This window comes from Anabrus simplex, chromosome 1, assembly GCF_040414725.1.
Source record: "Anabrus simplex isolate iqAnaSimp1 chromosome 1, ASM4041472v1, whole genome shotgun sequence".
NCBI classification, from domain to species: Eukaryota; Metazoa; Arthropoda; class Insecta; order Orthoptera; family Tettigoniidae; genus Anabrus; species Anabrus simplex.
In genome coordinates, this window is record NC_090265.1 from 1,315,870,635 (window position 1) to 1,315,892,653 (window position 22,019).

Below are 22,019 nucleotides of genomic sequence, written 5' to 3' on the forward strand. Positions count from 1 at the left end.
TTTATGTACATTTGGGATGAGACTTTGGCATCAAAAGTCTCCCAAGAAGTAGGTTCCTTCCTGCTAAAGCATGTTGAACTCCATGCCCATGATGCTCATCATGTGATAGCATACAGTGATGCAGCAACTGGTCAAAATCGGAATTTCAAACTTGCAGTAATTTGGATAGAGATTGTAAAGAACTCGAGAAATGAAATCTAAGTGGTTGACCATAAGTTCATGCTATTAGGACACTCCTTTCTTCCAAACGATCGGCATTTCGGAGTTATCGAGAGAAAATCAAGAACTGCTCAAATTTTCACTCCGGATGATTGCTGTATACCATTTAAAAGGCAAGGAGAAAACAACCCTTTGCCATTTACAGAATGGCTCTGAATGACTGTCTCAACAAAAGACATAGAGAAAAGTGTAACATTTAGAAAGATGAACATGCAAAATGAAAAGTTCAGTTGGCTTCATGTTCGATGGCTTCATTTTCAGAAAGGCTCTCCTCATCTCATTCTCTACAAGGAATCTCTTGACGAAGGAATCCCTTTCAAAACTTTGGACATTACTCCTTCACATCGTGTTCATGGCCATCCTCGTTTGTCTAGTGTTCAACTCATCCCTCTCAACAACGCTGTGCAACCTGTCACCGAGGCTAAGAAGAGAGACATGATGACCCTTCTCCCATACATCCCCCTGGTACACTTTCTTCAATCAACTGACAACTGTGAATTCGGTTCTGGAGTATGGACCTGATTATGTCGACCCATTACAAGAGGAAGCTGACATAGATTGAGAAATTGAGTAAACTGGCAACTTTTATAATGAAGTTTGTTTAAATTTCAGCATGATAATTTAATTTTCAAAAATTTTGACATTTGGGCAAAACTATTTATAATTCATGAGTGTCCGTACTGCTGAACTATTAGACCAGATTGCATAGCTATCATTTAACTACAGAGCAATTATTTTAACTCACTCTGCGAGAGAAAAAGTTCTAATGGAAGCCGTACGTGCAGTTTCACATCTACTGTACTAAATTATGTTTCGTTAACAATTATTTTATAAATACATTGCCATATTAGAGGTTAAAACACAACCTATACAATTTCCTTTTACTCAACTTCACCAAAACATTTATCGGAAGAGTGGTACACCTCTTGATTTGTACCACTTTACCTTTCGCTATGAGTAAACTGCTGACAGGAAAAGGGGTACTCGAACGATAAAAAGCAATTTAAGGAACAAATAACTAAAATGACTTTATTAAATATAATTTTAATATATCGTCTGCATATTTCATCAAATGATTCATGAATTCTTGTAAAGCCTGAATTTACATGAAACGAAACGTGAAACCTTTAACTTCTCAGAATGGGAAAAAATTGACTTAGACCACTTTGGCTCTCAGCGGCTCATCTGAGTGGAGGTTTAAGGATCATTTATTTTGTTGAGTACTGTACTTCTCTTAGCAGCTTGTAGTTCCTGTTTGGTAAACGTACATCGGTGACATGTGTTTTCTTTTGATTATCACGTGCCTCCTCTGCACTAACGGAGCACATAACAGTTCAGAGTTCATACTAGCACGGAATTCAGTCTTGTTCTTCATCACGCACATGTGAAAAATCGCGGCTACACACACTACAAAACACGTGCGAATGAGATTTTGAGAAACGCAGTAAACAGGACCATACATTCAAGTATTCCTCCCTAAATTCTTGAACTCTTTTTGGCTTATTATCGTAATAGTGTCACTAGCCACGGTAACATCATTACACGTATTTTCCTGCACAAGAAATCGCATCATTATCTCAAACCTTTCCGATTTTGTAACATACGATTAGCATGTATCCTAGAAGAGCAATATATGTAAATTTGGCAAGCAAAATCGCAATAAATACTTCTTCAACGATCAAGCACACAGTATTCACAATGAAACTGAGTTTGTCACCACTTTGTCGCCAAAACAAAGACAAAAGAACTCTCATACTTTGCATAAAGTCTGATCAAGTGACGAACAAAGACAACAACTCTGCAAGATATACCACTTCACAGGTGCCTATTTTTTCGGTACTAGAAGCACACACTGCGTTCGGCGCGTGGAAACTCGAAATATTCTTAAACAAGGGACATGGAAGGGGTTTAAATGATTACTGAGAAATCCGAAAAGAATATTCTGAGAATTCAAGCTGTATCCTTGTGTATCCTTTTGAACACTTCATATAGTTAGATTTAAAAATCAACAAAAAATTGTAATTTGTGGTGTGTGATTCATAAAGGCATAATTATGGTGGGTGATTCGTAATTATTACAATTGAATCATAATAGTTTTCATCTCTGCACTGCGGTACAGGCACATTGTGTATTTTCTTATGCTGGACCACCTTGATGCACCACTTATCTCCATCTGTTTGTTACCAGCAGTGACAACACTGCTGTCAACCCAGTGTATCAGCAACGCACCACCAAAACTCCTGCAGTCGTATGATCCCCTTCTTTTTCCTGTCCACCTTTCTTCGAAGGGGGCACTATTCCCTGTCTGGTTTTCTTGAAATGCTCCCGTTGCACCTATTCCCTTTGAAGCCAGATGTCTTACCAATTTCCGGAATGTAAAGTAGTTGTTAAAACACTGTATTTCCCACGTTTGATTCAGTTCCAGCTGCATCAATGAGAGGTAGGACTACACTTCCTCGAAGTCCAAATTATTTCAGCCTTTCATTTTACATTGCCCAAAGGTGGAAAGGTATCCTATAGCCACTGGCAGAGAAAGAAGTCCAGCGGAATTTCACAATTTTGCGAACCATCTGAGGGGGGGGATATGTAAATAGTCATCAACTGAGATGTAGATTGTGATCTTGTTCACTTTGGAGTTGCTTCTTTTGTGTTACAATTTGACCAACTAATGCTCTTGATTTTTCTATAAGGGATATCGGAAACAGTGGTACTGGACCAATCTATATATATAAAATAAGAGTTTTGTCTGTACATTGCTCAGAATTTGAAAAGAATGGTATTTCTGTATTGGTCATGTCTACAGTAACCAGGAAATGTACTTTTTACTTTTCCGTAATTTCTGTCTGTCTATATGTCTGTATGTACACGCATCACTAGAAAACGGCCAAAGAGAATTTAATGAAAATCGGTATGCAAAGTCGGGGAATAAGTCACTACAATCTAGGCCAAAAATAATTTTATTCACGCTGATAGGAATGGTAGTTTAGGGGAAGGCCTAAAATTTAATTTTCAAATATTTATGTTTTTATTGGTCCTATCTTCATAAAAATTGGTATGAAAAGTCAAGGAATACGTCGCTACAATCTAGCCTATTTATAATTTTATTCACTCTGAGTGAAATGGTAGTTTAGGGGAAGGCCTAAAATTTAATTTTTAGATATTTACGTTATTAGTGGTCGTATTTCATTGAAAATTGGTATGCAAAGTCGGACAATGAGCCACTAAAATTTAAGCTATAAGTAATTTTATTTACGCTGAGTGAAATGGTAGTTTAGGGGAAGGCCTAAATGTAATTCTCAAATATTTATTTTATTAGTAGTCGTATCAATAAATACTACATAACCAAAGTTATAGAGAATTAAATTTCCGACCATTTATATCTTATGCATTTTTACCATACCGGCTATGATAACACAGATATTCATGAATTTGTATTTTTGTTGCTAAGTCCATATCAACGCCGAGCCACGAGAAAATGGGTTAACAGAATTTAATGAAAATCAGTATATGGAGTCGGGGAATAAGAAACTACAGTCTAAGCTATAAACAATTTTATTCATCCTGGATGAAATTGTAGTTTTGGGGGAAGGTGCCTAAAATGTAATTTTTAAATACCAATGTTATTGGTCCTATAGAAAAGTACTATATAAAAAAGTTATAGAGAATATAATTTCCGATCATTTATCTTTTATTCAGTTTTACCGTACCGACTATGATAAGAGTGGTATTTCAGAGTCGGAAGAAAACGAAATGTGAAGGCCTATAATATCGAAAGTGCATAACATTGACCATTGTTTATTGTGATGTTCTTTGTCTCTGATGGTGCCTCTCAACTCCGATAGATGGGATTACTGCTGCGTACCGAGTATAACAGCCTGACTGAATATTGGCGGGAAATAGCCGGGCAGTTAGAAAACTCTCTTCTTTAGCATGCCATTCCTCTGGTTCATACATTTGATACAGCTGGTACGTAACACACTGGATCATCATAGTATTTTACCTATTCGATTCCTACTCTGACGCGCTGTTTCGAATGAGCAGTGTGCATATTTAAGGCAGAGCCTCACTTAGTCGTAGTAGTAGTAGTAGTAGTAGTAGTAGTATGACCTGGTCTAGAATAAAAATTTAGGCCTTTTCCAAATTATAGCACCACAATATTCACTAAATAACTCAAAATTCAACTCTGAAAAGAGCCGTTTCTTAAGAAAAGCTTCTTTCTCTCCACTTTTATTAAATTCTACATTCAATTTATTCCAAACTAGCAGTGAAGAGGGGGTTTCTCTTCTGGCTTGGAGGAAAAATTTGCCTTCCATTCAGATAGATTTTTCCGCCGCCAGTGTAGTGAATCGATATTTTCTGACTCATCGGGTACTCCTAGGAAACAGAATAGTAATTGGGCATAGTTTTTGCCCTGGAGCTCCACTATTCGACCCTCTCCCTGCCGAAGAAAGCAGAAATGTGTTTATGGATCACGGCTATCTGCGGTTTGGTCATTCCAGGTCTGGAACTTTGGACTGTTAGATAGGCAGCGTAGTCCTCTTCGTTAAAAGTGAGAAAATGTGTGGTGTTTCATTTGAACGAGTATTTCATAATATGAAAGAATTGCTTTTACTCGCGCCATTGTATGTTCATTTCAGTTGGGAAAACCACTAACAAGGGAACATCCACAATGGTGAAGTCGCCGATCGCGATGAAACTTAGCTAACACATTGAGGTACATGTAAAAACAATGCCAGCATCAATTTTACGCGCCAACATTCATTAGCGCGTTAACTAAGGGGCCTAAAAGTTGCGACATTTCAAGTTCCGTGCGATCAGCGATGAATACCTGCTGGCCAATGCTAAGTCGGCACACATACTTCCCGTCTGGAGACACACCCTCTGCACCGCCTTTTACCCTCCAAGTGGTTCTCCCCGGCACGTTCCCCTCCCTTCTCCTCGCGCTTGCGAGGAGAAATAAAACAAACAACTAAAGTACATGTTGTTATGTGTATATGTATTGACAGGAACGGAGAACACAACTGTTTGTTTAAAAACAACGAGAGTGTTATCGGTAATGAAATGAAATGTCGTATGGCTTTTAGTGCCGGGATATCCCAGGACGGGTTCGGCTCGCCAAGTGCAGGTCTTTATATTTGACACCCATAGGCGACCTGTGCGTCGTGATGAGGATGAAATGATGATGAAGACAACACATACACCCAGCCCGTGCCGTAGGAATCAACCAATTAAGGTTACAATCCCCGACCCGGCCGGGAATCGAACCCGGGACCCTTGAACCGAAGGCCAGTACGCTGACCGTTCAGCCAGCGAGTCGGACAGAGTTATCGGTATCAACATATCATAAACCTGCAATTTCACATGCAGCGCAAAAGACCACGCTTCAATCTACGTTATTATGGCCTGACATCTCCCCGTGAGCGTCAAAACCTATTTGACAATAGTTGACTGCTTAACACTCACCCTCAATCGCGTCATAAAGCTGCAGCTCCCGAAAGTTCAGCGGACCTTCTTCACCATGACTTCCGTGCTTTGCTTGAAGATGAAAAATAATTTAGACACGCTCAGTAACATAGCCCTTAAGGACTCGTCGCAAACGTTTTCATAAATATTTCATAAAATGTAAACTGCCTATACAATGTGGAAATTCCAAGGGAGAGCTATGAGGAAGGTTGATAGCGTACGCAGTGTAGCACAGGTTCTGTTCGACAGCTAAGCAGACGGCAGCGCGGGGAGAGGGAAACGAGTGGTGCTGAACCAGGCGGGACGGAGGGGAGGAGGAGCAGAGGTGTGGCACAAAGCAGTGTTCCAGCTAAGCATTGGTCAGGAGGAATTCATCGCTGTTCGCACGGAACTTGAAATGTCGCAACTTTTAGGCCCCTTAGTTAACGCGCTAATGAATGTTGGCGCCTAAAATTGGTGCTGGCATTGTTTTTACATGTACCTCAATGTGTTTGCTAAGTTTCATCGCGATCGGCGACTTCACCATTGTGGATGTTCCCTTGTAAGACAGTCTTTCTGAGGATGTAAAAAGGCATTATAATGAAAACTTCCCATCCTGATTGTAACTGATGGTATGAAATTGGGTCTACCATTACAATGAAAATTCCCTCAGTCTTCATATGAGAAAAGAAGTTTGGTGACCTCCCGTCGCATTTCTAGGGTAACGTTGAAGACTATACAATTTAAGACAATCTTACTTACAACGTGTACACTACCTAACCTAGAATTCTGCATACAATGTAGAATTCCGTAGCAAAGCACGAGTACATCAGCTAGTCTTATATATGACTCTTTATTTTCGTGTGACAGCTTCCTTTTGCTTGGTTTTCTGGTTTTTCAGTTCCATCTGCAATCTTTCAGTAATACTTTAACTACCACTGGACCTAGCCTTCCCTTTTTCATATTTTGTTGAAGCAATTTGCCCTTCACATTTACCCAGAAGTAGGTTTCTACCAATGTAATTTAAATTACCCTCGTACTCATCTGTCATTATCATCAACCGTTTCACACCTATCATCAGGAGGTTTGATGTGCTGCTCCTCTCCAAATGTCTGTTCTTCCTCCAAAACTTCCAATATTTTACTCACCATCAATCTAGTAAGGGAATACAAATGTCAGGGACAGTAGGACTCCCTGTGCATAGCGTCCGATTTTCAGGACAGGTATATTTACAAGCCACTGTCACGTCAATGATACGACATAATGGACATCTTAGTGTGTCAGTAGATTCATAGGAGCGTCAACAATATAGTTCATACCAAAGTTTACAATTATTGGAAATATTTGTTAATTCATAAGTAAAATTCTCGACTGTTGCACAAAACTCTGTACTATCTTGCAGCCATGCTCACAATAAGTGTGATTCAACAAAGAATGGTAAGGATATTTTATGATGTATTTTTCGTTATTGTTAGCTACAGCCTTTCTGAAGCACAAGAAAGTATTGGGGGCTTAAAACCATGCATAAATATCACACAACTTTATTTTTTATGACGTCCGATTTTTCGGATGCTATGCACTAACGGGTTAAATGTCAGAACATTTATTTTACACTTCCTGGATTAATCAATCTTGATGCAATTCCACATGCTGAAGAACTAACTGTATGCACCAAGACTTCACTGAGTCTACTAATGGTGTACTAACACACTTCACTTGCACAAACTGAATTATTGCCTACAGAAGGTGCGAACACATCTATTAAAAATGCTAGGAACAATAAAGACCATTAAACATTGTTTCGCCAGAGTTTCTCCGAATTCCTAAGAACTCTTTTCTTCTTTTTCCAAGCTAAAGTGTTGCTGTTATAGAATTGCCAGTTATCTGAATGTCTGATGTGAGGGATTCTACTGTACTTGTATATTCAGTTCCTCTTAACTTTTTTTTTGCTAGGGGCTTTACGTCGCACCGACACAGATAGGTCTTATGGCGACGATGGGAGAGAAAAGGCCTAGGAGTCGGAAGGAAGCGGCCGTGGCTTTAATTAAGGTACAGCCCCAGCATTTGCCTGGTGTGAAAATGGGAAACCATGGAAAACCATTTTCAGGGCTGCCGATAGTGGGATTCGAACCTACTATCTCCCGGATGCAATAACATTATAACAATAAATAAATTTGTGGGTCAGTGTTCCTTTATGAATCACTCCTATACAAATCATAATCCACTGCTAAGGCATTTTAAGATACAGGTGGGAGGAAAAGAAAATCTTTTGAAATAGCTTGGTACTTATAATGTAATTCAAAATTTTGCTTACCCTTAGTGATTCTAATTCATCAGGAGTAAAATTAGCATTTACTGCTATCTTCCAAAGTCCTTCCACTTTAGGTTCAACAAATTCTTTACTATTTGGACCTTTCGCTGCTATACGATGCAAACGATCATAACCATCCCTAATCTCTCTATGTTTCTCCCTGAAATTAATACACAAACAAAAGATAACTTAAATGTAACTGGACAAAGACTTGAATCATTAAAAATAATGAACAGAATCCACTAACTAAAACAAAGATGAATAATTCGGTACCTTAAGGAATTAACTTTATGAGTCAAATCTTTCTGAGGTTCCTCAGCAGTTTCCAAAGCATTGAATTTCTCCAATTTCAAATCTACAGAATCTGAAAAATGAAGACAAGCCTGAGTAACAAATATTAGTAGACCTAAAAGAAATGACTACTTGGCAAATGTAACATAGCATTTACCTAATATGAGGACTTACTCTCATGAGAATCACCTGCTCCTCTCTCCACATCTGACAGAATGGAATAATATTGGTCTATCTTATCTTGATGATGGCCAAATTCTTCCTTCAGAGCTTGCAACTCTTCAGCTATAAAACAATAAAACACTTGTAAGTGATATGCATGCCCTGAATAGATAGATGTCGCAAGGTTAGCTGGTTTAAATCAATTACTGTAGTTCTTTTAAATGTTTTTATTTAATTCTTTATTCTTGTTATTATAACTGCTTTCCAGTGCTATTACTGGAACAAAAATGACTGTTTAAATTTAAAATGTTTTAACAGTTTACTAACTAACTGGCGCTTATCCATTGTTAAACCAGTACTCAACCAGTGTCAGCTATAAAACTTCATATCCTTGTTGCTTGTCTTGTGGTCTGATTCTGAAACACCTACCCTTAAAAACTCCATTCAAGCTAATTCATATCTGAATGTCATTCCACGCCATCTCTGCTGACAGTCGAGCAGCTCGCCTCCTTACTCCCAAGACTTCCCAGCCCAAAGTTTGCAACATTTTCTTAACATCAATCTACTCTTTTGTAGGAAATCACCAGAACAAATCATGATGTTTTCCTTTGTATTTTTGCCAGTTCTCAAATCATGTAATCTTGGTGAGGGTCCCATACACTGAAACCATACTCTAAGTGGCTCTTACTACTGACTTATACTCTCCCTCTGTTACATCTTAACAACACCTAAATAACCTCCCAACTCTATGTAGAGATCTGTAACCATTATTTACAATCCCGTTAATGTGATCACCCCAATGATCTTTCCATATATTAACACCTAGGTACTTACAGTGATCTCCCACCAGATAATTCCACTCCAAAACAGTAATTAAATTCAGAGGACTTTTCCTGAAATTTAAAATTGGACTTTCACCCCCTTTACCATCATACCATTGTCTGTTGTCCATCTCACAACACTGCCCAGGTTTTATTGCAGTAGCTCACAATCTTTTATCTCATTTATTACTCTATACAGTAGAACATCATTAGCAAAAAAGCCTTAACTGTTAAATCATATATATATATATTGTGCCATTACATTATTCCAAAGGTGAAGTTTCAATACAGTTGGAGTAAACGCAGTTACCCACAGCAAAGTTAAGTAGAATGAATAACTTTGTAATATGTCACAGAAATTCAGAATGACACAATATCAAAGAGTTATATAATCATGATGGCAGTGAGAAAGACAAAAACCAGGGACTCTGATTGTTAAGAAACTGAACACTGTAGAAAGGATAAGAAAATGACTATCTTTGCGAGAAGACATGGCGCGAATAAGTTGTAAGCTGATTCAAACGAAAAGTATCAAGAAAAGAAGAAAATTTGAGGAAAGAACATATTAACTACAAGGAAACATTAAAAAAAAACCACCTAATATATCAATATATATTCATAAAATGCATTATATCCAATTAAAAACATTCAATGAGATTTGCAAGTCTGCCAGTCTAAGACACCAGAGAAGCAATAATTCGGCACAACACAATATTACCGCAAGAAAGTTTATAACGCAAATCCCATACAGCACATATATTGAATTTACAACAGACATTTCGGAAGTCTGAGATAAAATTAGGGACCAAGCAAATAAGTTTTAAAAGAATTATAATTGTTACAATAGAAGGCTTTGATTGAAATTACATCAACAGCTGATCTCACCTGTTGTTCTGCATTTCTGTAATTGAGCAAGACAAGACGATTATGAATCTACAAGAAGATGGGCAGCGGACTACCTGGAGTGACCTGAGCTTAACCGTGATTGGCCAACATCGCAGTTGACATCTACAGAACCAGCCACGCAGTACGATGATCGCTCCCGACAACGCAGAATGAATGAGACATAAACTGTCCCAGAATCAATGGAAAAGAGATAAATTTCTTACATAAAAACATGTAGTTTAGTAGATGTTATTTAGAGTAGTTCATTTGTACTCAAAGTCTTGTTATTGTGTCGTTTTAAGCTTCAAAATAAGCTTAAATATTTTAGATTCTCGCGAGTGAATTCTCAGTAGATCGATATAAAGAGAGTAGATAGTGTTCTAAAGCAATTTAACCAAAGCCCAATTCTCAAGAAAAATGGGATATTCTTTCCAAGTAATGTTATGCCATAGGAGATGAGAAGTTTTGACAGGAGTATTTTATAATCTATAAGCTTCATTTCCGTGTTGATTGTAGCTACAACATAAGAATGATACTGAAGCCTCCACCTTATCAATACATTTATTTATATACTATTAATCACAGTAATCACAGTACCGGTTTCGACCCCTCTAGGGTCATCCTCAGCTGTCATATACCAATATAGTTATTAAAACATCACATTGGAAGGTGTTGTACATACATGAAAATTGACCCAATTTGACAGGCTGTTTAAAATAAGTTGTATGTTAAAATGGTAAAATAAATCCTCTCTTCGTCAATTATAAAAAGATTACGTAATGTGAGAGGCATGTCACTACAATGTTCCTGTTGATTTGGTAAGCGTAAACTGAGATTTGTACTATTGTGTATACACTGATGTTCATAGAGTAATCACTATTTTACGTTAAAACTTATAATTAATTATTAAAAACATTTTGACATTTTATTCTTCTGGTGATTATGTTGCTTATTACATGATGTCCTTCTGTTGGTAGTATGTGTATCTTGAAGTGATCTGGACACTGTCTATGAAGAAATAGGTCGTAGTTTAATGTTCAGTTCGATGCATTGTCTATGTACTATATTCATAGTATATACTACATGCTGAGTTAATAGTAATGAAACTTTTCAAGTCAAAAACAAAGACCCTACTAACAGCATCCAAAGAAATCTAAAAACTTTACTAAAAAATACCCATTTTCTTTTAAACGAACAAGAAACCATGAAACTCATCACAACGAACCCGGGACTACCTACTGCTAAAGCATACCCAAAGATTCATAAAGACAATATTCCAATGAGGCCCATAATAAACTATAAACCAAGTCCTACTTACAAATTATCACAATTTATCCAAACATTTCTCAAAAAACATTACGTATTTTTAGCTAAAAAAACAATAAGAGACTCAATAGAATTCTGCAATATCACTAAAGAAATAAAAATAGAACAACACCATAGACTAGCATCATATGACATAATAAACATGTACCCCAACATACCCACGCAAAAAACCATAAAAGTTATAGAATCTAATCTCAAAAACCACAGCAAACTCAGTAATTTAGAAATAGAAGAGTTCATAAAATTACTTCACTTTGCTATCAACAACAATTATTTCAAATTTCATGACACTATATATCACCAAAAAGGATTACTTTTTTTTTTTTTTTTGCTGCTAGGGGCTTTACGTCGCACCGACACAGATAGGTCTTATGGCGACGATGGGATGGGAAAGGCCTAGGAGTTGGAAGGAAGCGGCCGTGGCCTTAATTAAGGTACAGCCCCAGCATTTGCCTGGTGTGAAAATGGGAAACCACGGAAAACCATCTTCAGGGCTGCCGATAGTGGGATTCGAACCTACTATCTCCCGGATGCAAGCTCACAGCCGCGCGCCTCTACACGCATGGCCAACTCGCCCGGTAAAGGATTACCTATGGGATCCCCAACATCAGGTATATTGGCTGAAATCTATATAGATCACATGGAACACCAAGAAATCCAAAAACTAGATAATATCCTCTTCTGGTGCAGATTTGTAGATGATGTATTTGTTATAATAGACAATAGACACATTAATGAAACCAAAATTTTAGAACAATTAAATGGAATAGATCCCCATATAAAATTCACCATGGAAACAAAAAACAATAACACCATAAACTATCTAGACATATCTATAACCAGGCACAATGACCATTTAACATACAAAATATATAGAAAGCCCACTCACACATCCAATACAATAAAAATAGACTCTACCCACCCTAACACACACAAGAAAGCTGCATATTATAGTATGATTACATACCACTAACAAAAAAAGAACTAAATAAAGAACTTAATTTAATCCATGAAATAGCCAGACAGAATGGGTATTAAAAAGAAATGATCAATAAGATCATATACAAAATAAAAAATCAACCCAAATCCAAATTGATCAGAACTGAAAAAAACCAAAAAGGACTACGTACTATTCACCTATAATAACAGCCATATACATCCCATAACGAACATCTATAAAAAACGAGGCCTAAAAATAGCTTACGGTATAAAACCACACGCAGCAATGCCAATATCTTACATAATTCTAAATCTGTTAACAAAAAAATCTATACAACCACTCAGGAGTCTATCGCATGAAATGTAACGACTGCGAAGCCAGTTACATAGGCCATACTGGGAGGAACTTCCAGATACGACATAAGGAACACATCAATGCAATAAAAGACATTTTTCAGCCATTTTTTTTAAATGGCGCCCGGTAATGACGACGTAGTGTTTTATTCTCCGAGTAAATTAACCGTAAAATGTGACGAAAAGTGCGGAAAATGTCGAAAATTAGTGAAAACTGGAATGTTGTGTGATTCATGTGATCGATGGTGGCATTATAAGTGCGGAAATTGCCCTAGAGACGTAAAAACTAATGAAAATGTTGACTGGATTTGTGAGCAGTGTGTTCGGAATGTTGTTGTTGGGGACGGCGTTGACGAAGCACCGAAAACAGTCGATGAGGAATATAAAAGTGCATTAGAAATTATAAACATTCTAGAAAAGGACAATGAGACTCTTAAAGTTGAAAATCAAGAATTAAAAGAAAGACTGCGATCGCTAGAATTTGGGACTGACCATTCTTCGAGTGATATACCGGTACAAGTAACAAACTCGAGCACGTGGTGTCAAGTAGTTCGTGGATGGCCGGCTAAGAAGAAATCTACAACTGAATTTCCGGAAATAAACATCAGAAATAGGTTTTCTGCCCTAAATAATTTAATTCTGGAAGAAAGTGATCGCGCGCGTGAAACCAAATCATCGCGATCCGTTGCCGTGCCGAGTTTAAAATTTAGGCCTAGAATTCAGATTCAAGACCCAGTTAGGCCTAAATCAGCGAAGGTAGCTGTGTTTGGTGATAGCCAAGGAAGGGGAATTGCGAGAGTGATTAACGACGAGAATATAGCAGCAACCGGAGAAATATATCCAGGAACTTCTATCAGCAGTGTTGTGGAAAACGTAGAAGCAGCAACTAGGAACTTCGGGAGCGGCGATGCAGTGCTTATCATCGGTGGGACGAACGACGTAGCTCGCGACGACGCCAAGAATGTAAGATCACAACTTAAACATACACTAGGGAAGCTGACCCACACTAACGTTTTTGTAGTGAACGTGCCCCACAGGCATGATTTGAGTAGAGACTCGTGTGTGAACATTGAAGTGGACAAGGTCAATACAGATATTGTTAAAATTTGTAAACATTTTCGGAATACTCAGGTTATTGAATGTAACAGTTTTGAGAGATACTGGTATACAAAACATGGCCTGCATCTAAACAATTCAAGTAAACGAAAGATAGCAAATATTGTTCTAGATTTTATTAATCTTAAGATATGTACTGTAAAACAGGCAACTCCCTTGAGTTATAATACTGACCAGGAAAACTAGTAGAAAGAGCCAGCTGTACTTCAAGCTGGCTCAGTCAACTAGAAAAAGAAACTCAGGATAGTAAGGAATTTCAAGTTACCCAATTGCAACAGTCAAGTTTTAGGGAGGAAGGGGGTCTGAGATTGCTCTTGGTAAACTGTCAAAGTGTAGTAAATAAAAAATTAAAATTCGGTACATTGATGGAATCTTACGAGACTGATGTGGTGATAGGAGTGGAATCGTGATTGAAAGAAGGGGTGGGTACTAGAGAAGTAGGTATAAGTCCAGGATCCGCCGGCACGGGCGAGCACGGGCTCCGCGGCCGCTGCTTGTGCGTCTATATGACGTCATATATGACGTGTTTGGCGAGCTGATGTTTGTAAACATGGCGGATAATTCGAAGGGACTTGTAGCGGCCGCTAAATGTATGAATTAATGGTCTGTTACATTTAGCTGTTTGAGACTGCGTAACACAATTTACAGGCACTAGATTGGGTTACAACTTGACTAGTTGGTTCGTGAAATAGGTATTAACGGTACGATATGATGGGGCTGACTTGATGTCGCGAAAACTTTAGGAGTATTAAGCACGTCCGGCAAGTACGAAAAGCATTGGTCTCGTTTGGTTAGGTCCGGCTAGTGGCAAAACCATCGGTCTGGGGACAAACAAAGGGAAGCCCCCAGGTTAGAACCGCGAAGAGACCAACAGGTCTCTAGCATCCCTTACGAAAGCAATTGTGTTTCACCGAATACCACTGATAGTTTCAGGTTAGGTAGTGATCCACCGAAAACCACTGGTAGTGACACGTTAGGTTAGGTTTGGTTAGGTGCGACAGCATTGCTAATTGAACGGAGTGATCCACCGAAAACCACTGATAGTGACAGGTTAGGTTGTGATCCACCAAAAACCACTGGTAGTGACACGTTAGGTTAGGTTTGGTTAGGTGCGACAGCATTGCTAATTGAACGGAGTGATCCACCGAAAACCACTGATAGTGACAGGTTAGGTTGTGATCCAAAGAAAACCACTGATAGTGAGAGGTTAGGTTAGGTGCGACAGCATTGCTAATTCAGCGACTGTTGTTGGAAGTACACTTTTGGTGATCACGTCACGAATGGGAAGGCAACACTATACATACGAGTATACTGCAATCACTGAGACAGCATATGAATATATGGGTACTCACCATAAGTTGACAGAGGAGTGGACAGAAGATGGACTTCTTGTGTTTACGTAGATGTACTCCCTCTTAAAATTATAATTACTAGTATGGATACATCACCAAACAGGAGTTGTTTTGGCTAGTTGTACTTCATCTTAAAACAATAATCACAACTATTACGGAGCTGGACACACAACTCGATTGTTTCTGTCTAGTAATACTTCCTCTTAAAACAATAATCACGACTATGACAGAGCTGGACACACAACTCAATTGCTTTCTTCTAGTTGTAAGCCTACTTCCTCTTAAGACAGTAATCACGACTATAACATAGCTGGAGACACGACACACGACTGGTTTGTTTTCGTCTGTTATTTAGTTGTACTCCCTCTTCAAACAATAATCACACTGCCGGTATTGAAACTCGTGATTTGAGTTTGATGTATTCTTGTTCCTCGTAGAAGTTAAGTTGGCAACAGTTGAGAGAGAGATGACAGAGTCATCTTTTGGGGGTAATTATTAATTACTTTGCAATGCCATCTCTATTACTGGTAATGTACTATATGTATCTCTATATACATTGTTTACACCTCAAATTATCAAGTAACATGTTAGCTGAGTGGATAAGCTGATGGACTACGGAGTTGGAGCTGGTTCAAGACGACCTATCGCCAGGAATTTATGACAGGTAAGTAAAATGAGTATAGTATGCGAATATGTAAGTGGAATAAGTACGTATAAATTAGGTTAAATGGACGCCGGTGAAATACAGGCGGGAGTTGAAAGAAGGTGAAGACATAGAAAGTAAATGCGAAATTTCTTCAGTATGTTTTGATTTCTCCCCACCCGAAACCCCTCCTACCCAGGAGGTCCCGTAAGTATGTCGTCATAGCTGTGCCGGCGAATTCTGGCCTTGTTCCGAGAAGTATTTCCAGAAGGGTACACAGTCTATCGTAGAGACCGAGGAGATAAAAAGGGAGGGGGGGTGTTTATTCTGGTGAAGGAAACTTACTGTTCACACGAATGGTTTACCGATGAAAGGGATGAAATATTAGGGATAAAATTAGTTTGTGATAATATGAAGGAGGTGGGAATTATAGGAACATACAGGCCTGGAAGAGAGGAAAGAGACATGGAAATCTTTGAAAAAATAATAGATTATACTCGTAAAAACAATTTTTTTTTTTTTGCTAGTTGTTTTACGTCGCACCGACACATATAGGTCTTGCGGCGACGATAGGACAGGAAAGGGCTAGGAGTGGGAAGGAAACGGCCTTGGCCTTACGTAAAAACCATAATAATGATGATATGGTAATAATTGGGGGAGATCTAAATTTGCCTGAAGTTGAATGGAAAGGAGCTGCAAGTGAAGCCCATGAACAGAAACTGGTAAATAAGTTAATTTGGGAGGGAGGATTTACACAAGTAGTACAAGAACCAACTCGTCTCAATAACTTACTAGATGTATTCTTGGTTAAACCATGGGAAATTGTTGATAAAACTGAGGTAATTGAAGGAATAGGAGACCATAAGGCTGTAATAATGGATGTAGGACTCGTACCAAAAAGGCTTAATAAGAGGGCTACACAAGACAAGAAATTGTACAGAAAAACTAAAGTTGATGAATTTGGGACCTTAAATCACAATTCAGTTGTTGGATAAGTGAAGGGAGTAACGTAGATACACTTTGGGCTAAATTTAAAGGAATTATTTGGGAAGGAGAGAAGAGTAAGAAGGGTAAAATGACCTCAGACCCTGTTTATTACACAAGGGAAATAAGAAAATTAAAAAGAAAATGTAGAATAGTAAACAGGAAAAGAGGGTAGGGAGAGTAGAGAAACTAGAAAACAGCTAATGAGGGAACTGAATAGAGTGAAAAAGGAAGCAAAAGAGAATTATATGAATGGCATACTTCAAGAGGGTAATGACCATAAAGGGAAATGGAAAAAGCTGTATTCATATATCAGGAATCAAAAAGGAAAAGGAATCCAAATTCCTACAATGGTGGGAGAAGGGGGTGAACACTATTTAACAGATACTGAGAAAGCAAAACTATTTAGTAGGGAATTTAGAGATTCAGTAGATGATTGTCAAGAGTTGGAAACCGGAACAGAAGATAGAGAGGGAGAGAGACAGAGGAAAACAAGAAGCTTCTCATTCACAAACGAAGATATTTTCAGAGAAATCCAACTGCTTCAGCGAGGAAAAGCAGCAAGAAGTGATCAAATTACTGGGGAGGTATTAAAGACAATGGGGTGGTACATAGTGCCTTATTTAAAATTTCTCTTTGACTATGTCATAAATAATAGTGTAATACCAAAGGAATGGAAGGAATCTGTAATAATACCAATTTATAAAGGAAAGGGTGATAAAAGGAAACCAGAGAACTACAGACCAATCAGCCTGACCAGTATAGTTTGTAAAATTCTGGAGAGTTTAATATCAAAGTACATCAGAGGGATATGTGATGATAAAAATTGGTTCATGAGGAGCCAGTTTGGATTTAGAAAGAAATTTTCTTGTGAGGCACAACTGGTGGGATTTCAGCAGGACATATCAGATCAGTTGGATTCAGGAGGTCAGTTAGACTGCATAGCCATAGATCTTTCCAAAGCCTTTGATAGAGTGGAACATGGAATATTATTAAAGAAATTGGAGGGAATAGGATTGGGCATAAGGGTTACACGTTGGATAAAAGCATTTCTAAATTCAAGGGTTCAGAAAGTCGAAGTAGGAAATAAGGTATCTCAGGAAGAGAAAGTTTGGAAGGGAATTGCACAGGGTAGTATAATCGGTCCGTTACTTTTCATAATATACGCAAATGATTTAGGGAACAATATAACATCAAAAATAAGATTGTATGCAGATGACATAATTGTTTATAGGGAAATAAACAACATTGAGGATTGTTCAGAATTACAAAGGGACCTTGAGTGTATCCAACAATGGGTTAAAAAAAATAATATGAAGGTTAATGGAGGCAAATCAACTGTTACAACTTTTACAAACAAGAGCTTTAAAACTGAATTTGAATATACTTTGGATGAGGTAGTTATCCCAAAAGATGGCAAGTGCAAATACTTAGGTGTGAGATTTGAAAGTAATTTGCACTGGAAGGGTCATATTGATGACATTGTTGGGAAAGTATACAGATCATTACATGTCATAATGAGGCTACTTAAAGGATGCAACAAAGAATTAAAAGAAAAAAGTTACTTGAGTATGGTTCGTCCATTATTGGAATATGCACAGTGTTTGGGATCCTCACCAAGAATACCTAATAAAAGAAATAGATAGTGTGCAGAGGAAAGCAGCAAGATTTGTAACAGGGGATTTCAGGAGAAAGAGTAGTGTATCAGAAATGTTAAAGGAACTTGGGTGGGAAACTTTAAGTAAGAGAAGGGACTTAATAGACTTATAGGATTATATAGAGCCTATACAGGAGAAGAAGCATGGGGAGATATCCGTGAGAGGGTTCAGTTGGAAAATAATTATATCGGCAGGACTGACCACAAATATAAAATTAGAAGGAATTTTAGCACAAGCGATTGGGGTAAATTTTCATTCATTGGGAAGGGTGTGAAGGAGTGGAACAGTTTACCAGAGGTAGTGTTTGATCCTTTTCCAAAATCTGTACAGATATTCAAGAAGAGAAAAAACAGCAACAGAGAAAATAAATGAAGTGTTAGAGGGCATTCGACCAGTGCAGGTTATTGTAAATTAAAAAATGTGTGTGAATAAATTAATTCCATCCCCTGGTCTAAGGAGTTTGGACAGCCAAAGTAGGGGACTGCCTGTAGGGGTGAAGTACAGTGGGGACTTCGAGGGCCCTGGGACCGCTACGGTAGCTGTGAAGGCCCTTCAGGAACTCTGAAAAGTGGTGGCAAAAGGGGCTCTGGTTAAGACGCAGCAGGTCGTTATGCTACTTAGGATCCAGAACGGGTAAAAAACAAAAACAAAAAAATAGTAAATAAATAAATGCAATGTAAATATTAATGTTATACCAGTTGTATAGTATCATTTGAAGTCATTCCACATACTGTATATTAGTTGACTATATTTGTAAGTAGTACAGGAGATATTATAAGTAGAATTTTGTAAACAATATAAATTTATTAAGGATGAGCTGTGTGTTTAATAGAAAACATTGTTAGCGTAAATTGTATAATATTGTATTATAGGAAAAATTTTTTTCTCTTGTTATTTTAATATTTAGTGCTTGACAATAATGTATTTTAGTGTACCATTTGCCACCGAGGTAGACACCTCATTTGCAAATAAAGAGATTTTGATTTGATTTGATTTGATTTGATATCGAAGACCATAAACACAAATTTACAAATATTGAAAATGACATGCAAATCCTAAGTACTAACCCCAAGAGTCCCTTACTCAGTATCATGGAAGAATTTTACATAAACCTAGACCAATACGTCAATCCAAATTTTAACTTGAATGAAATTACAGAAAAAAACCAATATCCTTTTTGACGCGGTTATTCCCCTCCTAAAAAGCAATTATCTAAAGAGTTAAGAAACAACATCCCATACATATAAAAGAACCGCCTAAAGATACCTCCCACTCTAATCCCACTCCCCCTACAGCCGCTCCTCCTACCCCTCGTAACTTCCCCTCTACAGCCGCGAGCAGCAGCCCTAGACTAACACGTAACAGAACTCGACATGCTGCCGTGCAACGCACATAGTGTCAACACCCAGTGTAAGTACAATATACACAAAACTTTACTTTTTACAAATCTATTAAACACCGTTTCTTACACAATTCATTTCTATTTACAGATATCACAGCCTACAACATATAGGAAGAAGCCTACACGCTATCATTTAAGATATTAAAAATGTAAACCATTTGACACTTGACATAGCATATGTCATAATAAGGTGCACGTCGCAAACTAAACAAAAATTTTTTATACTTACAATACACATTACTATTAACTCAGCATTTAGTATATACTATGAATATAGTACATAGACAATGCATCGAACTGAACATTAAACTACGACTTATTTCTTCAAAGACAGTGTCCAGATCACTTCAAGATACACATACTACCAACAGAAGGACATCATGTAATAAGCAACATAATCACCAGAAGAATAAAATGTCAAAATGTTTTTAATAATTAATTATAAGTTTTAACGTAAAATAGTGATTACTCTATGAACATCAGTGTATACACAATAGTACAAATCTCAGTTTACGCTTACCAAATCAACAGGAACATTGTAGTGACATGCCTCTCACATTACATAATCTTTTTATAATTGAAGAAGAGAGGATTTATTTTACCATTTTAACATACAACTTATTTTAAACGGCCTGTCAAATTGGGTCAATTTTCATGTATGTACAACACCTTCCAATGTGATGTTTTAAAAACTATATTGGTATATGACAGCTGAGGATGACCCTAGAGGGGTCGAAACCATTACTGTGATTAATAGTATATAAATAAATGTATTGATAAGGTGGAGGCTTCAGTATCATTCTTATGTTGTAAGAGTATTTTATAACGCTATAGTTTCCAAGTGTTAGGTTAATATAAATGTAGGTGATATAGGTTGATAAGATATCATGAAGAAAATACATGGCTATTATAAGATAGGATGTCACAAGTTATGGAAATGTCAACAGACAGAAGAGATATTGATACGATTTGAGAAGACATTGATCCCATGATGAGAATACATAAGAAGAAAATTACATATGCGTCAAGAGAGGTTAATTATGAAGAGTTGAGAATAAGAAGAGATATGAATTGAATACGAATATGTGCTACAATGAAATAAAAGAAGAGATTGAGTATTTGAAAAGTGTAATGAATCGATCGACACAGGCTAGGATCATGTGTGTTCATGATAGAACAATATTGTATTTTGTCTAGAATCCATGTGTTACATTGATTGTGGCAGATTTTAACCTTCATGGAATATCATACTAGGGTCATGCCATCAAAAGATATTCCCATGAGAACAAATATTCATGCACTTGGACATCGTAACGTAGGATTTCTTCTGAAAAGTAACATTATTTTAAATTGATTATGGCATACTTAGATTGATATGAAAGACGATTGCTACTGTATATAAGGATGTACATGAGGTGATATTGTACAATATCTCCCAGACTGATATTTCCCTAAATAATTTAATTAATTTTATGCGAGATCACATGAATATTCATTACATACCTGCCAACTTTACAAAACCAAAAATCAGGAGATTTTGATATGAAAATCAGGAAAAATCAGGAGATACAATTGGTCAAAACTGCTTATTCTACATGTCTTGCACAATACAGTACTATGATATATTTATAACACTTATTGTCTCAAAGGCCGACTGCTGCTATACGAGGCTACAAAGCTAAAAATTACACATCTCTATTACCTCACAGAAAGTATGCGAGTGAAATGATCGGTCTCTGATAAGCCTTCCGAAATAGTATGAACTCATGTTTTACACTTGTGAATCGGTCATACACTTAGATACCATTACTTAGCAAATGCGTAGATTAATATATTGCATCAAGCACCCGTGCGATTATGTGAAGTTCAATACTATTTGTATCAAATAACTAGCTGTTGTACCCATGCTTCACTACGGAATTCTCAGAAAGACTGTCCCTATAGTTTTCCCAACTGAAGTCAACATAGGTCATTACAGTGACGTAAGTACGAATGTCATGATTAAAAGTAATGCTGTCCTATGAAATATTCGATAAAATGGAAAACAGCACATCTTCTCACTTTTAATGAAAAGTACAACGGCGTCGATCTAACAGTTGAAAATTCCAGAGCTA

General features: G+C 37.4%; 1 protein-coding gene across 1 annotated transcript in view; it reads right to left on the reverse strand.

Annotated features, from left to right (window-relative positions):
- Positions 1-22,019, reverse strand: part of LOC136858295 (alpha-2-macroglobulin receptor-associated protein) — a 197,749-nt gene that overhangs the window by 11,085 nt on the left and 164,645 nt on the right. The window contains exons 4-6 of the mRNA XM_067137724.2: positions 8,438-8,548; positions 8,246-8,336; positions 7,976-8,132 (exon numbers count right to left, since the gene is read on the reverse strand). Coding sequence (XP_066993825.1) covers positions 7,976-8,132; positions 8,246-8,336; positions 8,438-8,548 — 359 coding nt within the window. The remainder of the gene's footprint in view (positions 1-7,975; positions 8,133-8,245; positions 8,337-8,437; positions 8,549-22,019) is intronic.